An 18877-nucleotide genomic window follows, 5' to 3' on the forward strand; every position below is an offset into this window, starting at 1 on the left:
AAAACTAGAACTCACTAATCCTTCACAGAGTAAATTGCCCTGTAGGAACACACTAGCTCAACCATCTGTGATTTATGTAATGTATTATTCTTGCTGTGTGCCAGTAGCCACAAACCTATTTTACCATTGTTGAAAGATTCCCCAAACCCCATTTTTTCAACCATGTTGGTCTTTGAAGGTCTGTGAAGTCGGCATTTTCTTTTAGATTTTAGCTTTTAATGTCTCCTGCCTATCTAAAGGGGGAAATCCCCAAAGCTTTGTTTTCCCAAATAATGTTCTTTAGATGGTACTTACTGCATTGACGCAACTGCGATTGTAAGAACAGAATTACTGGCAGTTACAACAGTCTTTATCTACGAGCCCCAGTAAAGCCTTGTACCTTAAGCTAAGGGAAGCATAGATGTACTGTTTAATAGGATTTGGCCTCCTTTCGTGGAATATCTTGAGGTCAATTCCTAAAGTGTATTGCTTCTAGCTGGCAAACAGTGACACTACCAAGTTCAACTCCAACAATAAACAAGGCCAAAAAAAAAGTTTATTTCTTGAGTTACCTTTGACTACATATAAGTACAGTTAGGAAGCTAATAACCTGTGTTGCAATGTGAATATTTAGTTTCTTCAATCTTCTCAGTGTTGCTGTAGGACATGCGACAGAACAGTTCTGCACCACTCCCGGTAAAAGCACATCAAACTAAGCACACATCTGACACAGTTTAAGAGCTGTGCTCATAGCTAAAACATTTTCTGCAGATTGAATTTATCAATAATGTAATATTTTCTGCATGAAAAAATACACAATTCCTTAAAAGCAGAGGGAGTCATCTATCAGCTTTTAACTTCAAGACATAATCTTTAATTGCAATGTACATAATTAATTTCATGACAAAGCAAAACTATACTTTTGCTCTACTGTGTGTTTACGAATTTTTGGTCATCCCTGGGCACTAAATTGCAGAAGTTGCTCCCAATGACTTATAGAATGCAATATGAAGTAATTAATACCCTGCAGCAGCAGCAGAAGTACAGGTTTTGCAAGAATTAAGCTAGAAAACAGTTGAAATTGATGCAGTTGAACTGAGGCTGCATACACACATTTTTCTTTTCCATTTGAAATCTTTGATGATAGGATAATTTCACCTTGGTGGCAGTACTAAATTTGTTGCCATATGATATTCCTTCCACTTTTAAACCTTCTGATTTCATGACTGTGTTTTGTGGGTTGTGTTTTGAACTCAAGAGCTGTTTATGCCTACTAGAGTTACAGAATAGGATCATGAAGTGACTCTGGTAGGCAGGGAACTCCAGAGATACCCACTCCAACCTCCCATTCACAGCAGAGCCAGCAAGAGAAGGCTGCCAACCATCCTATCTAGCTGAGTTTTAAGTCTCTCCAAGGAATGTATTCCACAGCCTCTCCAGGTAACCTCTTTCAGTGTTTGACTGTCCCCACTGTGAAAATTTTTCTCCTAGTACCTAAAGCCATTTCTACTGTTGCAGCTGCTGACTGCCAGTGCCTCTCATCCTCTCCCTGTACACCTCAGAGAAGAGTCTGCATTCACCTTCTCTACTTCTCCCTCCATTAGACAACCAAAATAAGATTGTTGCCTCTCCTGAGCCCTCTCTCTTCTCCAGGCTGACCAAACCCAGCTCACATGGCTTCCAGCATCCTGGTGGCCTTCTGCCCCACTCACTTCAGTATGTCACTGTCTATCTCAAATTGGAGAGGCCAAATTCAGATACAGTATGTGAGATGTGGTCTCAGAAGCACCAGAGGGGAACAATCACTTCCCTGGAGCTGCTGGCTACATGCCTGCGAATGCAGCCCAGCATGGGATTGGCCTCCTTCCCTGTAAGAGTGCGCTGCTGACTCATGTTCATCTTGTTCACCAGCACCACCATGTCCATATTGTATAGAGCTTCAGGAACAATTAGAGGGGGGAGCTCAAGGTGGTAGTGGAAAAAAAACCAACCCTCACCATATTAAAAATAGAGCTGCTTAAGAGACAAGGCAATTGCTAATCTACAGCATCCCCATTGCTGTGAAACTCATTTCACACTTGGGGACCACAGATTAAAAATGTACATTGGAAAGCCAAACCTCTGCAGGCAGAAATATTTATTAAAGGGGAAAAAAAAAAATACTCCTTATGCCTCCTTGAGTCTGACAATTGACACATGAACATGTTGACTAAAAATGGTGTTTTCAGATCCTGATTCAGAATCTACATCTTTCATAACTTTGAAACATTATTATGGGCAAGAAGTGATAGGGACCCCAAACAATAATGCAGTAAAATGTAATTAACACCATTCTGCACAACAAGGTTTCCAACAGAATGGCTATTTACATATGAATGCTGTCCTTCTAGGAAAATATATCTATTCTATTCAACCAATTATGATTTCAGTGCTTCCATGTTCTCAGCACTCCTACACACCAGAGTCTGTCTGTATATGAAAGCTCCCATGGGACTTTCATATCACTGGGTTATGTACTCCACTTCCATACAAACAATTACTCACAGATTCTGTAGTTATTTTAATAAGCTATGATTTGTATAACACTGAATCCATAAGCAAAGCAAATGCATATTCCACTTCAAATATTTCAGTGCTTCCTGTTCATGATATTACTGGACTAGCTCTACAGATAATAACCTTAAGAAGTGAAGCATAACAACCATGTAAAATTTGCCTAAAATGAATTTTAATTCCCCCCCAAAATTGTTTAATACGTATTGCCAGCAAGCCCTTCTGAGCATCAACACTGCATTCCAGAGTGACAGGCAAGAATTTGCATTCATGTGTATCTCTGAATAATTACAGCTGCTTGAGTAGGAAATCTGTATGGTACTAAGCAACCCTGCTGTAGGGGGGATATCCACTGAGTTTCTCCCAACAGGTAGAACTGAAGCCCATGGATCTCCCCAACTAGCTCTCAGGATTCCAAATTGCCAAGAAACATAATATTGAAAATTAAACTTCTGAAACAATACACAAAACCACATGGAAAAACGGGACACACAGCATTGCTTTACACTCTATCATTAGAGCAAAACTATTCTTTTACTCTGTCAACTGCTACACTGGAGAAGGGCCCATTTTACACAGAAGAAATCCCAAAATCTAAACTGAGAATTTTTCAGTTTGCATAGCTTGTTTAAATATTGTTCCAGGCCACTAACCTTCTGTTTAATTCACACAAGCTCACACCAGTATTTCTGTCCTTGCTCCCTCCACCCATACAGGACCCAGATTCACAGGCTACATCTTCCGTCACCTCACCCATATTTTCACACCCCTTCCCTCCCCCAGTCAACATGAGCAAGCAATGGAGGCAGCCATACACAAGACCAGAAGATCAAGACCACAACCTGCATGGCATATTCCTCTCCAGGCAGAATGATTTGGCACAGTTGTAGGATTTCCTATGGAAGCTACATCCTTACGTCTTGACTCACTGATGAATGTTTACATTTCCTGTTTGGATGGCATTGCAAAAAACCCAGATTTAACACAAAAGTACCCTTCACTAAACATGGGGCTCTATGGTAAAAAAGAAATCATTTCAGAGTAGTTAAGCTGAGCCATTTAAGGCTGTGCTTTAAGTATAGAGAGCCTTCTCTATCAAATATTTAATAACTTAGTATACCATCAGAAAAATAGAAAAACTTCTGTCAAAATATTACAAGCAAGATTTTCATTTTAAATTAAATATGTGATAGCATGAAGACAACACAATTGTGTTAAAGATTAAAAAACCACTGTTTTTTTAAAACCCCAACAGTTAAATGCATGTTCAGTAAACTTTTATAGCTGATATTCCCTTTCCCCTCCCACCTAATTATAATGAAACAATATGAAGAAGATGCTTTATCGGTGAGTCAGGCAGCAGAGATCTGAGCAAGATCCAAACAGCTACAGAGTGCTCAGCTAACACCATTCACAGAAGAAACACGGATGTTTTCCATTTACGTTCCCTAGGACCGATACTGGAAGCAAGCAATCGGTGCCGCTAGCCGGAGGTCAGGATTCAGGGAGCGAGGAGGACGCAAGTATCCAAACGCTGCCCTGGTGCAGCGCGAGCCTCGCTGCCGCCACCACCGCACTTACTCCGCGCTACAGCCTTCATGCCATCCCGCTCAGTGGTTTGTGTGATTGAGAACAGATGTGGCGAGACCACTCGTTTTCAATTATCAAACAAAGGCTGAAAGTTGCATCTCCAAAATGAAAAGCTGGCACACAATTTATCTTCTTCCTTACCAAGCCTTTGCTATAATTAGCTTTGGGCATAAGGAAGGAGAGAAGACTGTCAAATTAAACTAACCTCCCCCCCAAACCCTGGAACCTCTGAAGATATTATTTTTAAAAATAAGTCACTCGTTCAAATGACAAGGCTGGCAGTGTAAACCTATGACACTTATTTTTTCTTACTGTCTCCCAAAAGAAGTTTTATATGCCAAAAGGTCAGTCCAGGTATGTCACTTGGGAGAACGTTCCTGTGGTCCAGTTTGCTTGTCATGAGGAAGCTGCATCTCCCTCAAACTAGCCATTTGTGCAGCAAAGGAAAAATGCAAAGAATTAGCTTTAACCACTCTCTTGGTCCACCACCCCACCTCCAAAGCACCTTCTTTCACAATGCAGCATATTTTTCAGTGCCTGTGTTCCAGGGAGGCTAGATGAAAGAAACCAGGCAAAAGCCAAAATGTCTATATCTAAAAGTGACAGCATCAGGTTCAGTTCTTGCATATCCTAAACTTGCTCCTTTTTTTGTTAGTAAGCCAGAAACATACTGCTGTTGCTATGCAGCTCAACAAGGTAGTTTAAAAAAAACCACACCATGCAACAAAAACCAGAATGCAGCCTCCCACCTACAGGATGTTTCTGAAAGCTATGGAGGCTGGGTGCAAATTAGGTGCATTCAGACCTTTTTGGTGAGAGCGCCTGGGTGAAAGCTGAGAGGATGGTGCTGTCTGAAAGTTACTTTCATTTCCTTACACAAACTGGGTTGTCTGTGAAGTGTTGTTTTCTGCTCCCCCGCCCAAATTACCTCTCTCTCAGCCCCTGATTTTAACAAATACCCTCAACTCCCAACACACTGTAAAGATATTTCCGTCAAGGAAGACCTAAATCCAGGTCAAGAGAGATAGTCCAATAATGCAGGCACGGACTATCTAGGCTTCAAACTACCAATGCAGCGTTGAGCAGACTCATCCTCATAACCCTCGTAGATGCATACATGCACTCACATGTGATTCCCAGTTATCTTAAGACAGTTTTACCCTGTACTTTGAGAGCTAAACCTGCCCAGGAGAAGACACTCACCTAAACAGTTCTCCTTAGGCAGAGTACTCCCTAACTGGAAAACAAGATTAAAGAGCAGCAGAGGCAGCCAGCTTTATGAAAGTGAAAGAAGAAAAAATAGAGGATGGCTAAGCTTAGAGGAACCAAGGGAAGATTTCTGCATGGTACCTCTTAGAGCCAGCAGCTACTAGCCAGTGTAAGTCATCAGGACAGTCTTCTCTTGGATAGCTAATATCTATCCTGTTGCAATCCAAATGCTTGACAGATAAGAGGGTTATCACAAATACCGCTTTTAGAAAAGCTCAAGCCAAATTTATGGGCCGTGATTTACAGTTTTTGTCTTTAAAAAACAAACATTTATTGTTGCCTTTCTCCTGCTTCCAGTGAAATCCAGGGCAAAATTCTTATACCCTGCAATAGGAGCAGTTAGGCCAAGAGCAAACACTCTTGAAAATAATGTTTTGGTTACGAATATATTTAATAGCATTTGCCTTGGCTAGCAGTTACAGTTCCAGAGAATGAAAACAGTCATCCCCATGCGTATTACAAAGTGAGAAGACAACCCACTACTTTTACTCTGTATTGTCTTCCCAGTTCTCTGCAAGTTCAGGCCTTAATATATTAATTTTCTTGACACAAATGGTCCTTTTTACTTCAGTGGAATTACCTGCTTGGTTTTCAATGGAAAATTTCAATTTCAAGGGAAACCCAATTTTAGAGCAAGAAATGCCTTCTGCCTGAAGTAAGGCAAAGCAGTAAGTCTCCCTTTGTACCCTGAGGAAAGCTGCACACACATAGAAGGCGCAGAGCTGCCCAGAGACAGTGGCACATCCTGCAGAGGGAAGGATGCTCTCTGTCGTGCGGGGCCAGCCTGTGTCCGGCAATTCATCGGGAATTGAGAAGGCAAAGACCAAAACAGATTTTGCTATAACATAAATCCCAACTTTCATTGTGGAAGGTATCAGCTCATACTGCAGTAAAAGATGGCCAGATACACTCTCCAACACAGTTTATTTCAGCTGTGGGTGAGGAAATCGCCTCTTCCGTCCAGCTTTTATTGTTATACACAGGACCATCGTGCATCAGCGGCTTAAACAATGATTTCTAAAAGGAAGACGACGCTTAGGAACACCAAGTATTTAAATAAGATACCATTAGAAAGGTACACTCATAGACAGGAAAGAGGTTTTTTTTGTTTTATCTTCTTTTAGCTTAGTGATTTGAAGAAAAATAATCAGGAAGTTAGCCCCCCTTTCCCCACTTTGTGAAAGTTCTGAGTACAAAACTACATATAGCCAGTGTATGAAGGACCAGAAAACCATTTTTCTAGCAGCACTCAGATAAACCAAGAGTTAGGCATGGTGTTCTGCAAAGGAGGGTACAACAGTTTGTCCCTTTTAGAGTGGAGTGGTTTAGGCTAGGTATGCCATTTAAACCTGAAATATTCAAACCCTTTGTACAGCTAGCTTTTAAAAATATAATTAGCTGATTAAGCACACAAGATGCCTGGAGTCTGGCAAAAAAGCACTGCAGACATGCCCTGTTTAAAAAAAATTCTCCACACAGCTGTTGATTTGGTTTCTCATTGAATTTTTTCAGTCTTCTTTGAACATACAAGTAAAACTATAATTAAATGTAATGCCGTTCTCAGAAATAAGCCCAAATCTATTTTGGACCAACAAAAGAACACCTCAGTTCCAAACAAGTTTTAAGGTCAGTCTCCTGATCTGGAGCACCTGAAACAGAATTTCACTAGAGAAATACAGATTGATTACAGTTATTTACTCTGATAGGTAACATCTGCCTGTGACTAAATTTTATGCCAAAGTCCTTGGTTTCCATTTACCAGCTAAGTAAGACTGGATGAGAAACTTAACACCTTGGGCCTGTATGTCCCAGTCTGCAAAATATAACATGTCCTTTGGAAGACTTGGGAAAACTATTTGTGGCTTTGCATACTGAGCACATGGTTGGGACTCATGTGGTATAGGTTCAATTCCCTGCTGCATCCTTAACTCAGTGGATAGCTGAGGGCAACGCCTTCCATGTCATCTTCTTAGTCTGTAAAACAGTATAAACTTCAGCTCTTTTAAAATCTACTTAAGGAGTCGGATATCAAATCTTTGCTAGGAGCTGGTATTTGAAACAGTAAAGCTTTTTTTTTTTTAGGTCTGAGTATCTAAACTGGTAAACACAAACTTATTCTGATCAAACACCACTTCTGTTTTGAAATATTTATGAAGCAGAGCATGTTAAAAGAAATAAAATAAGAAAGCATTTCAGATATTACAGGAGAGAGAAGTGAAAGGCAAATACTTGAACCTCTACACATATGGTAGATGCAGTTTAACTTAAGAGCAAAGCTGCAGTATGCAGGAGTGTATTGTGAGCAAAGTATGTACTTCTAGACCTGTACACCTGCTGATGTAATGTCATGCTCCAGGCTGTATTTAATGACATATTTATTCCATATTTCTAGACACAGATGGAACAAATGAGCCTGACAATTAGAATCATAGTGACTTGATGTGTCATACAGTGAAGTTGTACAGGCTGCTCTGTAAGTCTACTTCAAAGTCAGCATGGTACCAACAGTCCAGCATGGTAGCATGCACAATACGGATGGTAGTAATCTGTTATATTTAGTGATCTGCTGCTGCAACTCAAACTTAGCAAGGACCAGACTAGTCTAGCTACTGAAGGTTTTCATGGAAGGTAAAAGCCTGTTCTTTTCCAGTATCAAGAAGTTTCACCACAGCCTTCATGTATTTTCTTTAAAGTTTCCTTTCTGTTATGATTTATGTTTGCTTCATAAAGTTGAGCTACAAACGAAAACAAATTAAGTAGCATTCTCCAACCCCAGCGAAAGGGGGAAATCAACAGATATGGGTGCGATGACCCTGCAGATCAAGGGAGGTTTCCACAAGGCAGTGAGAACCTAAATAGGATTCCCCAGTGGAAATTTTGATCTCTACGTTAAAGGTTTATTTCTGAAACATACTGAGCTGGATTATTTATTTACTGCCTCAAAAAAATGTGCAATGCTAGCATTAGTAGTTCTGCAACCATTTATATTGCTCTAGATATGCATACAAATCATTACAAGACTAAGGAATACTTCTCTGGATGAAAGGCTATTCAGATGCAGAATAACTTCACAGCTTCCGGAAAATTGGGCAATAGAATTATTTCTGTCATCATGTGCTTAACACAGCAGCCTCGCAAAATGTCTTTTCAAGACATAGTTCAATGTATGACACGACAGGCAGAAGGACGAGAAAACTGACTTGTTGATGGCTGCGGAAAATCACATACAAACCAAAAGGATAATGGAGAACCCCATTCAACAGTTCCAAAGAACCCTTCTGAAGGCAAGCAGCGAGATAGCAATCAGCAGCACCCATGACACATCAGAATAACTAAAGATAGCGGAATGATAATTCATTTCAAATCTATTTCATATTTCTGCTTAGGTGCATGATGGAAATAGAGCTTTCCTCTAAAATAGAATCTTGTACTGCTCAGCTGGAATTTAGATATAGGTAGTGAGAGATCCGATCATTCTGCAAGTGGAAATAGGTTTTTACAAAAGCAATTTTGCTACTTTGTGCTAAACGCATGCATGGGGGCTTCATTACAGTAAATGCCAGTAGATTCAGCGACAGATTAAATTTTGGGGTATTCAAACAAACCACACACTTGGATCTCCGATGCATTTCACGATCACCCATCAGCGTGTGATCAACAACGAGATTCACTGTTAAGGTTATTAATGGTCAGCTATGCTGGTAGCAGCTCTGTTACTCCTCAGCAGAAGAAAAAAATACTGTCATTTTCTTCCGACAAACAAGCCAAGTCGTCCACATTTGTTTTCATCTAATCGAGCATACAACTCGTCGCTTTAGTCAGATATTTGAAAGCAGCATCATTTCCTGTGTTTGAAAACGAGCTTTAAGGGGCGTGTTCTCTGCAGAGGCATTGCTTGCTGTCATCTAGACAGTATTTAAAATAACTGTATATTAACATAAGGGGAGCTACCGGCCGTATTATTACCATTCGAGTCGGCAGCAAGGAGCACATAAAACTAGTTGCGTTCCGGGCTGCACCGCGACCCTTATCAAACAATGCAAACAATTTTAATGAGCTTATCTGCCGGAACATATTGTTGGAGATGTTAATGCAGAAGCGCTGCCAGCAACGCATGCCAAGCGATTCATCGAAAATGCCTATAACTGCGACAAAGGACCTGCCCCCCCCCCAGTGAAAACCGATAAATACAAAATGGGGCTGGCTCCTGCCGCCACAGGGGTGGATGAAGCCGTCCGTACCCCCCACACACAGCACCCACCCAAGCGCCGGGGGGGCTGTCACCCGCGCCCCGGTGATGGGGAGTCGCTGTCACCCCCGGACGGGTGTGCTGGGGGGTGGGAGGTGCCTGTGGCCCCGTCCCCGGCCGCTCCGCAGGGCAGTGCGCGATGCCCGGTGCGGTGCCCGCGCCCCGCCATCGCCGGCCGCCGCCTGCCGCACGGCGCCGCCTCCGAGATCCGCAGCGAGGTGCTGCGGCTCTTTCCAGTGGGAGCTGGCTGCCTGCGCGGGGCTCGTTCTTTCCTTCCTTTTTTTTTCCTCCCCTTTTTTTCCTTTTTTTTTTTTTTTTTCCTCATTATTATTATTTTTAACCGCCTTTCTCCCGCCCGGGACCGGCAAGCCCCCGCCGACATCCCTCCTATTCACCAAACGCCGGACAATGCGGCCGCCGCTGCACGCCGCAGCCCCCGTTGGCCGCCCGCCGGGGCCGGAGCCGGCCGGGGCGGAGGGCTGCAGCCCGCCCTCCTTATGCAACCACCCCCCGCGCTGCAGCCCCCCCCAACCCCCGCCCGCCGCCGCCGCAGTACCTGTAGGAGCGCTCCCCCCGCACCGTGTGCTTCCTGAAGGGGATGATGGTCCCGTTGTCCTGGATGATGTCGTTATTGTTCTCGCCATTTGGGGACAGGGCTTGGGTCGGTCCGGGCATTGGCGCTCCCGCCGCTCCGCAGAGCCCCGCGCGCTGCTGGTGTGCGGAAGGTGGCGGCAGCCGGACTCGCGCCGCCCGCCCGCGCCGCCTCGCCTCGCCACGCCCCGCCCCGCGCCGCCGCGCCCCGCCCCGCCGCGCACGTCAGCCCCGCCGCCACCACCCCACGTGACCGCCCCTCGCCATGGCAACCGGCCGACTCCGCTGCCGCGCCTCCCTCCGCGCCGCGGCCGCCCCGCTGCGCCCGGGGAGGAGAGCGGGGGGGGGGGGGCCGCTCCGCCCCGCCCCGCGCCCCCACACAAAGAGCCGCTCGCCCCCTACGTGTGTGGGGGTGCGGGGGGATCCGCCGCCCAGAGCGGCGAGGCGGCCTTTCCCGGTGCAGGCAGACAAAGCGCGAGGGGCTGCCCCACGCAACACCCACACCCCCCCCCACCCCGCCGCCACCGGCGGCCACACCGTTACCCCGCCGCCCCCACGCGTGTCGGCACAGAACCACGTCCTTCTCCCTCGGAGAAGGGGGAGGGAAACGGCGCCGTCCCTCTGCCCACCTCTCCCTATGGCAACGGCAGCCACGATTTCGCCCTGGTTTTATAGGAACAGCCGAGACCTCAAAGCCCGGCGGCGCCTCAGCATCAGCCTCCCCCTCCGATACCTCAGCATCACCCGCCTGTCCCTGACACGAGGGAGCTATTTGGGGCTTGAGCTTTTTGCCACGAACACGAAACGAGTCCCCCCCCCGCCATCAAGACTGTGACAATGCCCGGATGGCAGCAGTGGAATTCAAAGAGGGAAACGCCGCCCAGCTCTCCTTCACATCATCTTCCCTCTGTTTTGGTGGGTCCGGAGTGAGGGCCATCTCCACGGCACAAAGCCCTATTCTGTCAGCTCTCCTGGCCGCAGCTCGCAAGAACAGGTTTTGTGGTTGATACGGTATGCCCTTTCTTAACAAAAATGCGCATAAATATCAAATGGTACAAGAACACAAGGGTGTCAGAAATCATGGACTCTTAATCATAAAAAAAGCATAAGAAGGTCTAAGTTCATTGATGCTATTTTTTTCTCTTGTTCCTGCGTCTGCTACTCTGCCTGGATTTCCACCCAGCCTCCCCTCCCACCCCCAAGCACCAGGATGTCCAAGTTACCAAGCTCTATATCCCTGCTTACAGCTTCCCTTCAGAGCAGAGTAAAACGCCTCTCAAGCTGCATTGCACGTTTCCAGCTTTCTCCTTCTCTCAGGCTTACACAGAGAAACCATTCGATGGCACGTCCTCTAAAATCCTCCATGGGTCAAAAACAAGAGGGGGAAAAAACCCGACGAGGCAGCAGCACTGAGCTGCTGGCACTGCTAGCACCACCATGCACAGGACCCCTCATCTCTTTCTCCTCTTCATTTAAAAGGGTTTCTTATGTGCCCCCCTAGTCCATTTCCCTCCACATATCTCTGTGATTTCTGCATATCTCCCCTTGCCTAAACAGCAACATCCTTCAAAGTCTGGCATTAAGCACAGAGCAGTGCTGACTATCCTCAGAAGCAGATCTGAGCTTCAGCACAGTCAAACCTATCCTCATGTCCCAACAGTGGATCAGAACTCACACATTTATCACATAAGAAAAACAAACTATCCAACTGTTTACAGATTGTTTTTTCTAAACAGAAAACAGCAAGAATGACCACGGCACAGTCTTTAAACAGCTCTGCATGACCTCAAGACTATTAGATGCAAAAAAGCAAGAAATATTTGGGCAGATCTACAAACATAAAAGAAAAGCACCTCCAAATCCAACTCTCTTAAAATGAGTTTTAAGGTGGCAAGTCAAATGGAAGCAATATGAGTATTTCTAATATGTTCTCAGAGGCACATACTGATATTTTAATAAAACTGAGTTTGATCAGGTTTATACCTCAGATTTTTTTTCTGCACGAAGAAAGTGATTCTACAAAGTTTTAATTAATCTTTAACCTTTCAGACTGAAATGACACAGTTTGCTGAAAGCTTGGTTTACATGATTATGCTGATGATATAGACTCTGGATTCACAGAGAGCTTGTAAGGTGAATACAATCAATAACTAAACACCAACTGCACTCGGACTGCTGAGAAACTACTTGGATTTAAATCAGATGAATACATTAACACACACACACACAGATCAATCTCCAACAAAACTCAAATTAGTCTGCCAATTAGCCATGGTCCTCTGAACACCAAGACAGGAGGTTTTATATATTCTTTCTGCCAGGTTTTCAAATACACTCAAATTTCACTTTCAGTAACCAACCTATGGGCATTTGCAGTTGGCATACTTTATTGAAAAATGTTCCATTCATCTGGCAACAGTAAACGCACTGGAGAAAGTTGCCTTTGAGTCTTTTTCAAAACAAGCAACAAAATACATTCTGCTAGAAAGGCCAGTAAGTGTCTTAGTAACACTCAAGAGCATGGAGAAGCCAGAAATGCTACATGGTGACAGAATATAAAAATAATCTATAGCAGGTCTTTAGCTGCCAGACATAACCCTACCTGCTCTGCTAGGCAGTGAGCAATAAAACACTCGGCTACCCTAACTTGTAAAAATATTTTTATTTCTTCACCAGTGGCAAAGAACAGAAGCTTCTTTATTGAAGTCTCCAAAAATGTTTAAAACATGTACTGGCAAAGCTACAGGAGAGAGAAGTGCAGGTGAGGACAGCACGGCAGCCCCGCTTCAGACCCCTTCTCCCTCAGCATTAGAATTGAAGGTCAGAAAACACATGCTGCCTCCAGGCAGTACCTTACCTTCACAGAGGCTGAGCCAGGCCTTGGCAAAAAGCAGCTTGGCGCTGCTTTTCAGGAAGCACATGCTCCTTCGCTTGATCTAGCGCAGCCTGGGGGGCACAGGGCACAATATGGATTCCATATGCATGGTACTCCCTCCACTTGCAACTCTGTTTCTGCTCACTGCATGTCCCGCAAACACCAAACTTATTTTTAAGTGCAGGAAGCCACCAGCGCCTTCTTCCTATTTTCATCTTTCTGAGCACAGAGGTTTCAGATCCAGCGACACAGAACATGAAAGAGGAACCTGTTGCTGTGTTAGGTGACTGTGCATCTGTGCTGCCCTTATAGAGTTTACATGCATTAGACACACAAATAGAAAAGCAGCTTGAAGAATAAAAGGTCAGCATGGTGTTGATACCTCCCCCCCCCATGGTATGTTGAAAGTACTGCAATCTATAATAGTATGCACAAGTGATACACAGACTAAGCAAAGCAAAGCGCCAGGAAAGGTGGAACTGCAAAACACAATGTAATAGATCTTCAAGCACTGAGAACCACAGAAGCAATGGCTGAGAGGGACCCATGGAGGTTGTCTATCTCCCACTCAGAGCAGGATCATCACCAACAGGAGATCAGGTCATGTTCCGTGACACAATCATAGTCTAGTCAAATCCTGAAAAATCTCCAAGGATGGAGATGTCACATCCTCTCAGGGGAACCCACTCCCATGCCATGGTAGCCTGCTGTTCCCCATTTCCCACCTGACTTTGGCTACAAGGTGGTTCTCATTTTCCCCAGAGAATACAGCAAGTCCCATGTGCGCTGAAGATGAAAAAGGCACCACCAGCACAGAAGATGAAAAAGGTACTCCAGCACACGCATTCCAGTACTTTGATTTCTTCAGTAGTGAACCAGTTAGAGCAAACACTAGCAAGCACTACAACAGGCCTAAACATCATTCTCCAAAATCTGGTTGTTCTTTCCCCCTCAGAGATTTTGTTTTCAGTTCCTCTCTCCTTACTTGCTCTGCAGGTCTTGCTTCTTGCAGTAAAAAGGCCATGCAGCGTAATTTATAACGCCGGAGAGTGAAATCCCCTAAAAACCCCAAATTCAGTAAGACTTCAGGCATGCTTGAGCCAGAATTTTAGACTAGGCAGCTAATGTGGAAATAAATTATGAGTATTTTAACACTGATAAGAAGTGACCAGTGCACAGCCTCTGAAAACAGAGGTGATGGCCATGCTAGAGACTTCTGCTGATATATTTGTCAGAAGATTAAAACAACAAACACAGTTTTAGGGAGCTCTGTATATGACATAGCCAAAGTACAAATACAATTAACAACTGCAGAAATTCCCCATTGCTTGGATAACTTCAGTGAGGGAGGGGATAGGGGGTGAGATAAAGAAAAATGCATTTAACCCCAGGGTGGCCAAGGAGGATCCCTCATCTCTGATATCTCTGTTCAAGTTTGTAAAGGCATCAGTGTGACATCCCTTGCACTGCTCTCAGAATACACCTCAGTATAACTTCAAACTGTAGCAAACACCACGTAAGTATAACTATTTTGGCCCACATGGTTCACTTTTCAGAGGAGTTTGATGAACTCTGTCACAAATGCATTTTTTCCACTGGGAAAGAGAATGAGAAAACCAGATTTCAGGCAGTTAGAAGGCAGCAACAGCTTTTGTAAAGCAGCAGTCCTGATCAAGATAGTCTGCTAATTTAACTATTCTCATAGTCTTCCTTTATCAGGATGAAGATTAACAGAATTATGAAAAGCAACAGATTTACACACCGTAGAACAAAATCAAAGTTATTTCTAGCACTCAAGTGTGTGCGTTTATCAGAAACCTGTGCAGAAACAGGCTCTCCCTGAAGGAGTTGGCTGACAGTGTTTGAATTTGAAAATAAGTGAATGAACCAAATCGGGAAGAAAGTTTGGGAAGACCTAAAAGAAGTTAGTCTTAAGTGTTGAGCACATCTTGCTTGTTCAAGGAAACCCCAATTCATTAAGGTACACAGACATACTTTATTCCCAGCATGAGTAGATTCAGTAAGATGGATATAACCATGAGCATACTTAATTAGGCTGCATAAGAATCAGCCTAATTTCTGATAGTATACACCTTGAATACAAGTTTCACTTAGTAAATGAAGAACAGAAGACCTAGGAGATCCAGATTTACATGTTAACTATGGGAAGTACAAATGAGGTATCTGTAACTGGATGTCTGATGAGAGAGCATTGGCTTGTGCCAGCCTAAATTAGTGCACAGTTCTAACCTGTAATAACAATGTATTACACAGAAACGTCCATATAGGAATTAACAACATCAATGTTACTAACACAGGGAACATATATCAGATATGATATGGTGTATGATAAATTTCAAGCTGACCTGGGTTATGCAGAACTCCTCACATTTCCCACTTCACTGACATACTGTCAACTGCACCAATCTGCCCAAAGGAAAGCTCCCACTGTGGCATAAAGTCCCTTCAAGTGAAAATTCAAAACTTCATAGACTTTCTTTGTTTACACAGCACTGAATAAATTCTCCCACCTCCATCCGTTACTTCATTCTATGCCTTAAATTTCAGGGTATGTTGCATTTAAACTCACCATACCGAACAGCAAATGATAATTTTGTCAGGACAAAGCAGCACTGCACGAGTTTTAATAAAACAGCTACTTATCACTCCAGACATCCTGTAGATAAAGAATGAGTTTCCCACCCTTGGGGATTATAGTGTTGCCACTTTAAGCAAAGTCTTGATTATTTGACTTCCCTGGAGAGAGACAGATAAAGAGAAAGAAAGAGAGGGCTGTCCCAATTACACAATGTGCATGGACCACATCCCTATGAGGTAATTCATGTCTATTTTTAAATATATGGACATATTTATATTTCAGAGGTCACATTTAATATTTTAAGGAGTGTTCTGTGCCTGCAAGGAAGAGTAAAACAAACTTGGGGTCTTTGTCAGTTAAGCATTCTTGAAAATTTAGCCTATTAAGCTGCAAATCCAATCTGACCATTAGTGCATGAATTCCTTGCTAAGACAGAGAGGTCTTGAAGAGCCACAGCCTGTGGGTATTTTTTGTTAAAAAGGCAGCAGTTGCCTTTTATAGTTAGTGCAGAAATCAAATAGAAATCAGAGGATTATTTCAAGATTCAAACACTGTCTACAAAACCAGGATGTTCTTGTTCACAGAAACGGGATTTCAGAAACCCTTGCATAGAAGAGATATTTTAAGACTTGTTACATACTTCTAATCTTAATTTTTAGATTAAAACGAACAAATAGGTTTTGTGGACATTTATTAAATCCAACCTTTTAAGGGTTTAGCTAAATCCAGCTGCTTTAAAGAAAAAACCCAAATTCCTATTTAGAAAGAAACACTCTTCAGTATACATCAAAGGATTCCATACTTAAAACATAAAAAGTTCACACTGAATACCCAAAACGTTTTTATCCAACACTTCCTACACAACAAAAAGCTCCAGCGAGAGCAGGAAGCACTCAGTGAAGGACGGTTCCAGGGAAAAACAATTTTTATTTGCACTAACTCCAGACCAAACCAAAAGTTTGAACTCTTTAGTGTCTGTTACATTTGTGTTCAGTGATATCCACCAGGCTATAGCAGAGTTTCATGCACACCTTGGGGAGCTGCTTTCATCTGCAAACCTGTAAATGGAGGCTGTGATCAATAAATGCTTGGAGTAACGACTTCCCTGTTTCACTCTGCCTTTAATACCAATTAAAAGGAATTGAGGCAGGAGGCTGACTCATGGCTCATTCACATGCATTTACATGGAATTATTTGGCTGGAGCTGTTCTAGGTTCATCATTGCCACTTCCATTTGCACTGAGGTGTTAAGTAGTTTTCTAGGCTTGTTTTTTCAGATTTTGGATGTCAAGACTGTGAAAAGCCAAAATAAAAACATGTTCAGGTAATCTGGATTCCTAGACTTTGTCAGAGAATGACAAAAACTTTAATTAAAGTGAGATTAGTGTTCTAGAAGAGAAGGATCTGGGATTTTCAAGTTTCCATACAGTATAGCTTATGACTGTTACTACTGGAAAAAGTCAGAGCTTCAGATTATTCATATCCTGACCAAAACCAATGAAACAAGTTATAAACTGTAAAAGCCTGGAAAGGTTTGGAAACATGAGAGAGAAGAAGAAAAACCTAGAATTTCTTTATGTATTTTCAGCTCTTGAGGAATCTTTGGCTTTCTTGGGGCTACAAAGGGGTGTCTGAAAAAATGCAGAAAGATGACAAAAACCCAGTAGGAGTAGACAACCTACCTCTCTGATGTTCCTTCTTACTGTTCTACACTGAACACATCAGCAATATACTTTGAAAGCATTTTAGTCTAATGCATATTTCATAAAAGCAACACTGGCATGGGGGAGGACAAAGGAGGATCTTTGCAACACCAATTGTCAAGGGCAGAAATGTCTAACATGAAAATGTGGTATGGCCGTATCCCACACTGAAGTGATACCTTTATCGGTAGATGATGACTTTCTGTTACATAACTTGTTACGTTACTCTGCTGAAAACTTGACTTCGTATTGATATTACATACTAAGAATTCAAGAATCGTTAATAAAGGCTCTTGGGATCAATGATTCTCTGTTCCTTTTTTACAATAAGTGTTGTGAAGCTGATAGCCATTTGATTTGCACATGTTATCCAAGTAATTTTAATGCTCCACATGAGTATCCAATGCTCGCATATAACACAAGAAGGAGAAGTTTAAATGCTTCTGAATGATTATTAACTACGATTACAGGTGTTGCACCTTGCCCAAGATCGGCATTACAGATACTGAACACGTGAAGCTTGCACAGGGTTTATAACCCAAGGAACACTGCATTTGTCAACATCTATCAACCTGTCCAAGATGATCACCACTGCTAAAGAGGAAAGGAGAAGGCTGGCACAAAAAAGTAATGGTTCCAGCAGATGGTCAATTAAGTGTTTGGATACCTACTACTGAATCAAAAATGCTTCAACCAGCAGACAAAGGGCTGGATCATTTCAAAGCAAGACTTGAAGGGATTACACTTTGTCCCAGGAAACTGTTAATTAAGTGTCCATCCTCCCACACCCAGCAAAAAGCCAACATAAACATTGTTATATACTCTAGCTAATGTGAACAGAGCATATTCATGCCTGACCAGGATCAAAATTGTACTGGCAAGTCATTCAGTAGCATGCAAGTGTTTCTGTGATTGCAAACCCTGGCCCAAGAATCCAGTACCTTGTTGTAAAATATTCCACACAGTTTCCTCTTGTCCTTATAGTGCGCTACAAACCATTCTCAACGAAGAGAATACGTTTTGTGCCCATCAAAGTAGTGAATGACAAGAAGTTACACAGAAAGCGGTGTGCTTTTGTTTGTATGCCATCTGCCCCTTCTCTCGATAACTGCTTTTTATCTGCGTCATTCATAGCATTTTTTTAAAAACTGTCATCTTTCCTCACTTTACAAGCACAGAAACAGGCCCTGCGGTTATGATCAGTCTCCTCAAAACACTTACTGTCACAAGTCTGTGCAAGTTGCACTCTCAGCACCACTATGGTGGGTCCCCATCTTTCTTCCAGTTTGCTTTCTGATCCACACAGTATTTCCAGCTCTACAGCAAAGCAAATCCTATCCCTTTTCTCCATTGCTACAGCTAGATGAGCACCTTCTCCCTTTTATCTCAGGATTTCTTCCACACCTGAGGTTTCCCCATTGTTCTTTCTCCCATTCTTTTCCACCCTTCCTTTGTCAGGCACAATCCCT

General features: G+C 43.1%; 1 protein-coding gene across 3 annotated transcripts in view; it reads right to left on the reverse strand.

Moving 5' to 3' along the window:
- MAPRE2 (microtubule associated protein RP/EB family member 2) overlaps positions 1–18877 on the reverse strand; it is a 101639-nt gene that overhangs the window by 49264 nt on the left and 33498 nt on the right. Inside the window, exon 1 of one of the 3 annotated variants that reach the window (XM_074898995.1) lies at positions 10197–10417. The exons of 1 other annotated variant lie outside the window; for it this stretch is intronic. In XM_074898995.1, coding sequence (XP_074755096.1) covers positions 10197–10315 — 119 coding nt within the window. In that variant the 5' untranslated portion in view covers positions 10316–10417. Of the gene's footprint in view, positions 1–10196; positions 10418–18877 lie in introns of those variants that run through there. One more of the 3 variants, XM_074898996.1, reaches the window with a different exon arrangement.

The sequence above is a fragment of the Athene noctua genome, chromosome 2, assembly GCF_965140245.1.
Source record: "Athene noctua chromosome 2, bAthNoc1.hap1.1, whole genome shotgun sequence".
Lineage (NCBI taxonomy): Eukaryota > Metazoa > Chordata > Aves > Strigiformes > Strigidae > Athene > Athene noctua.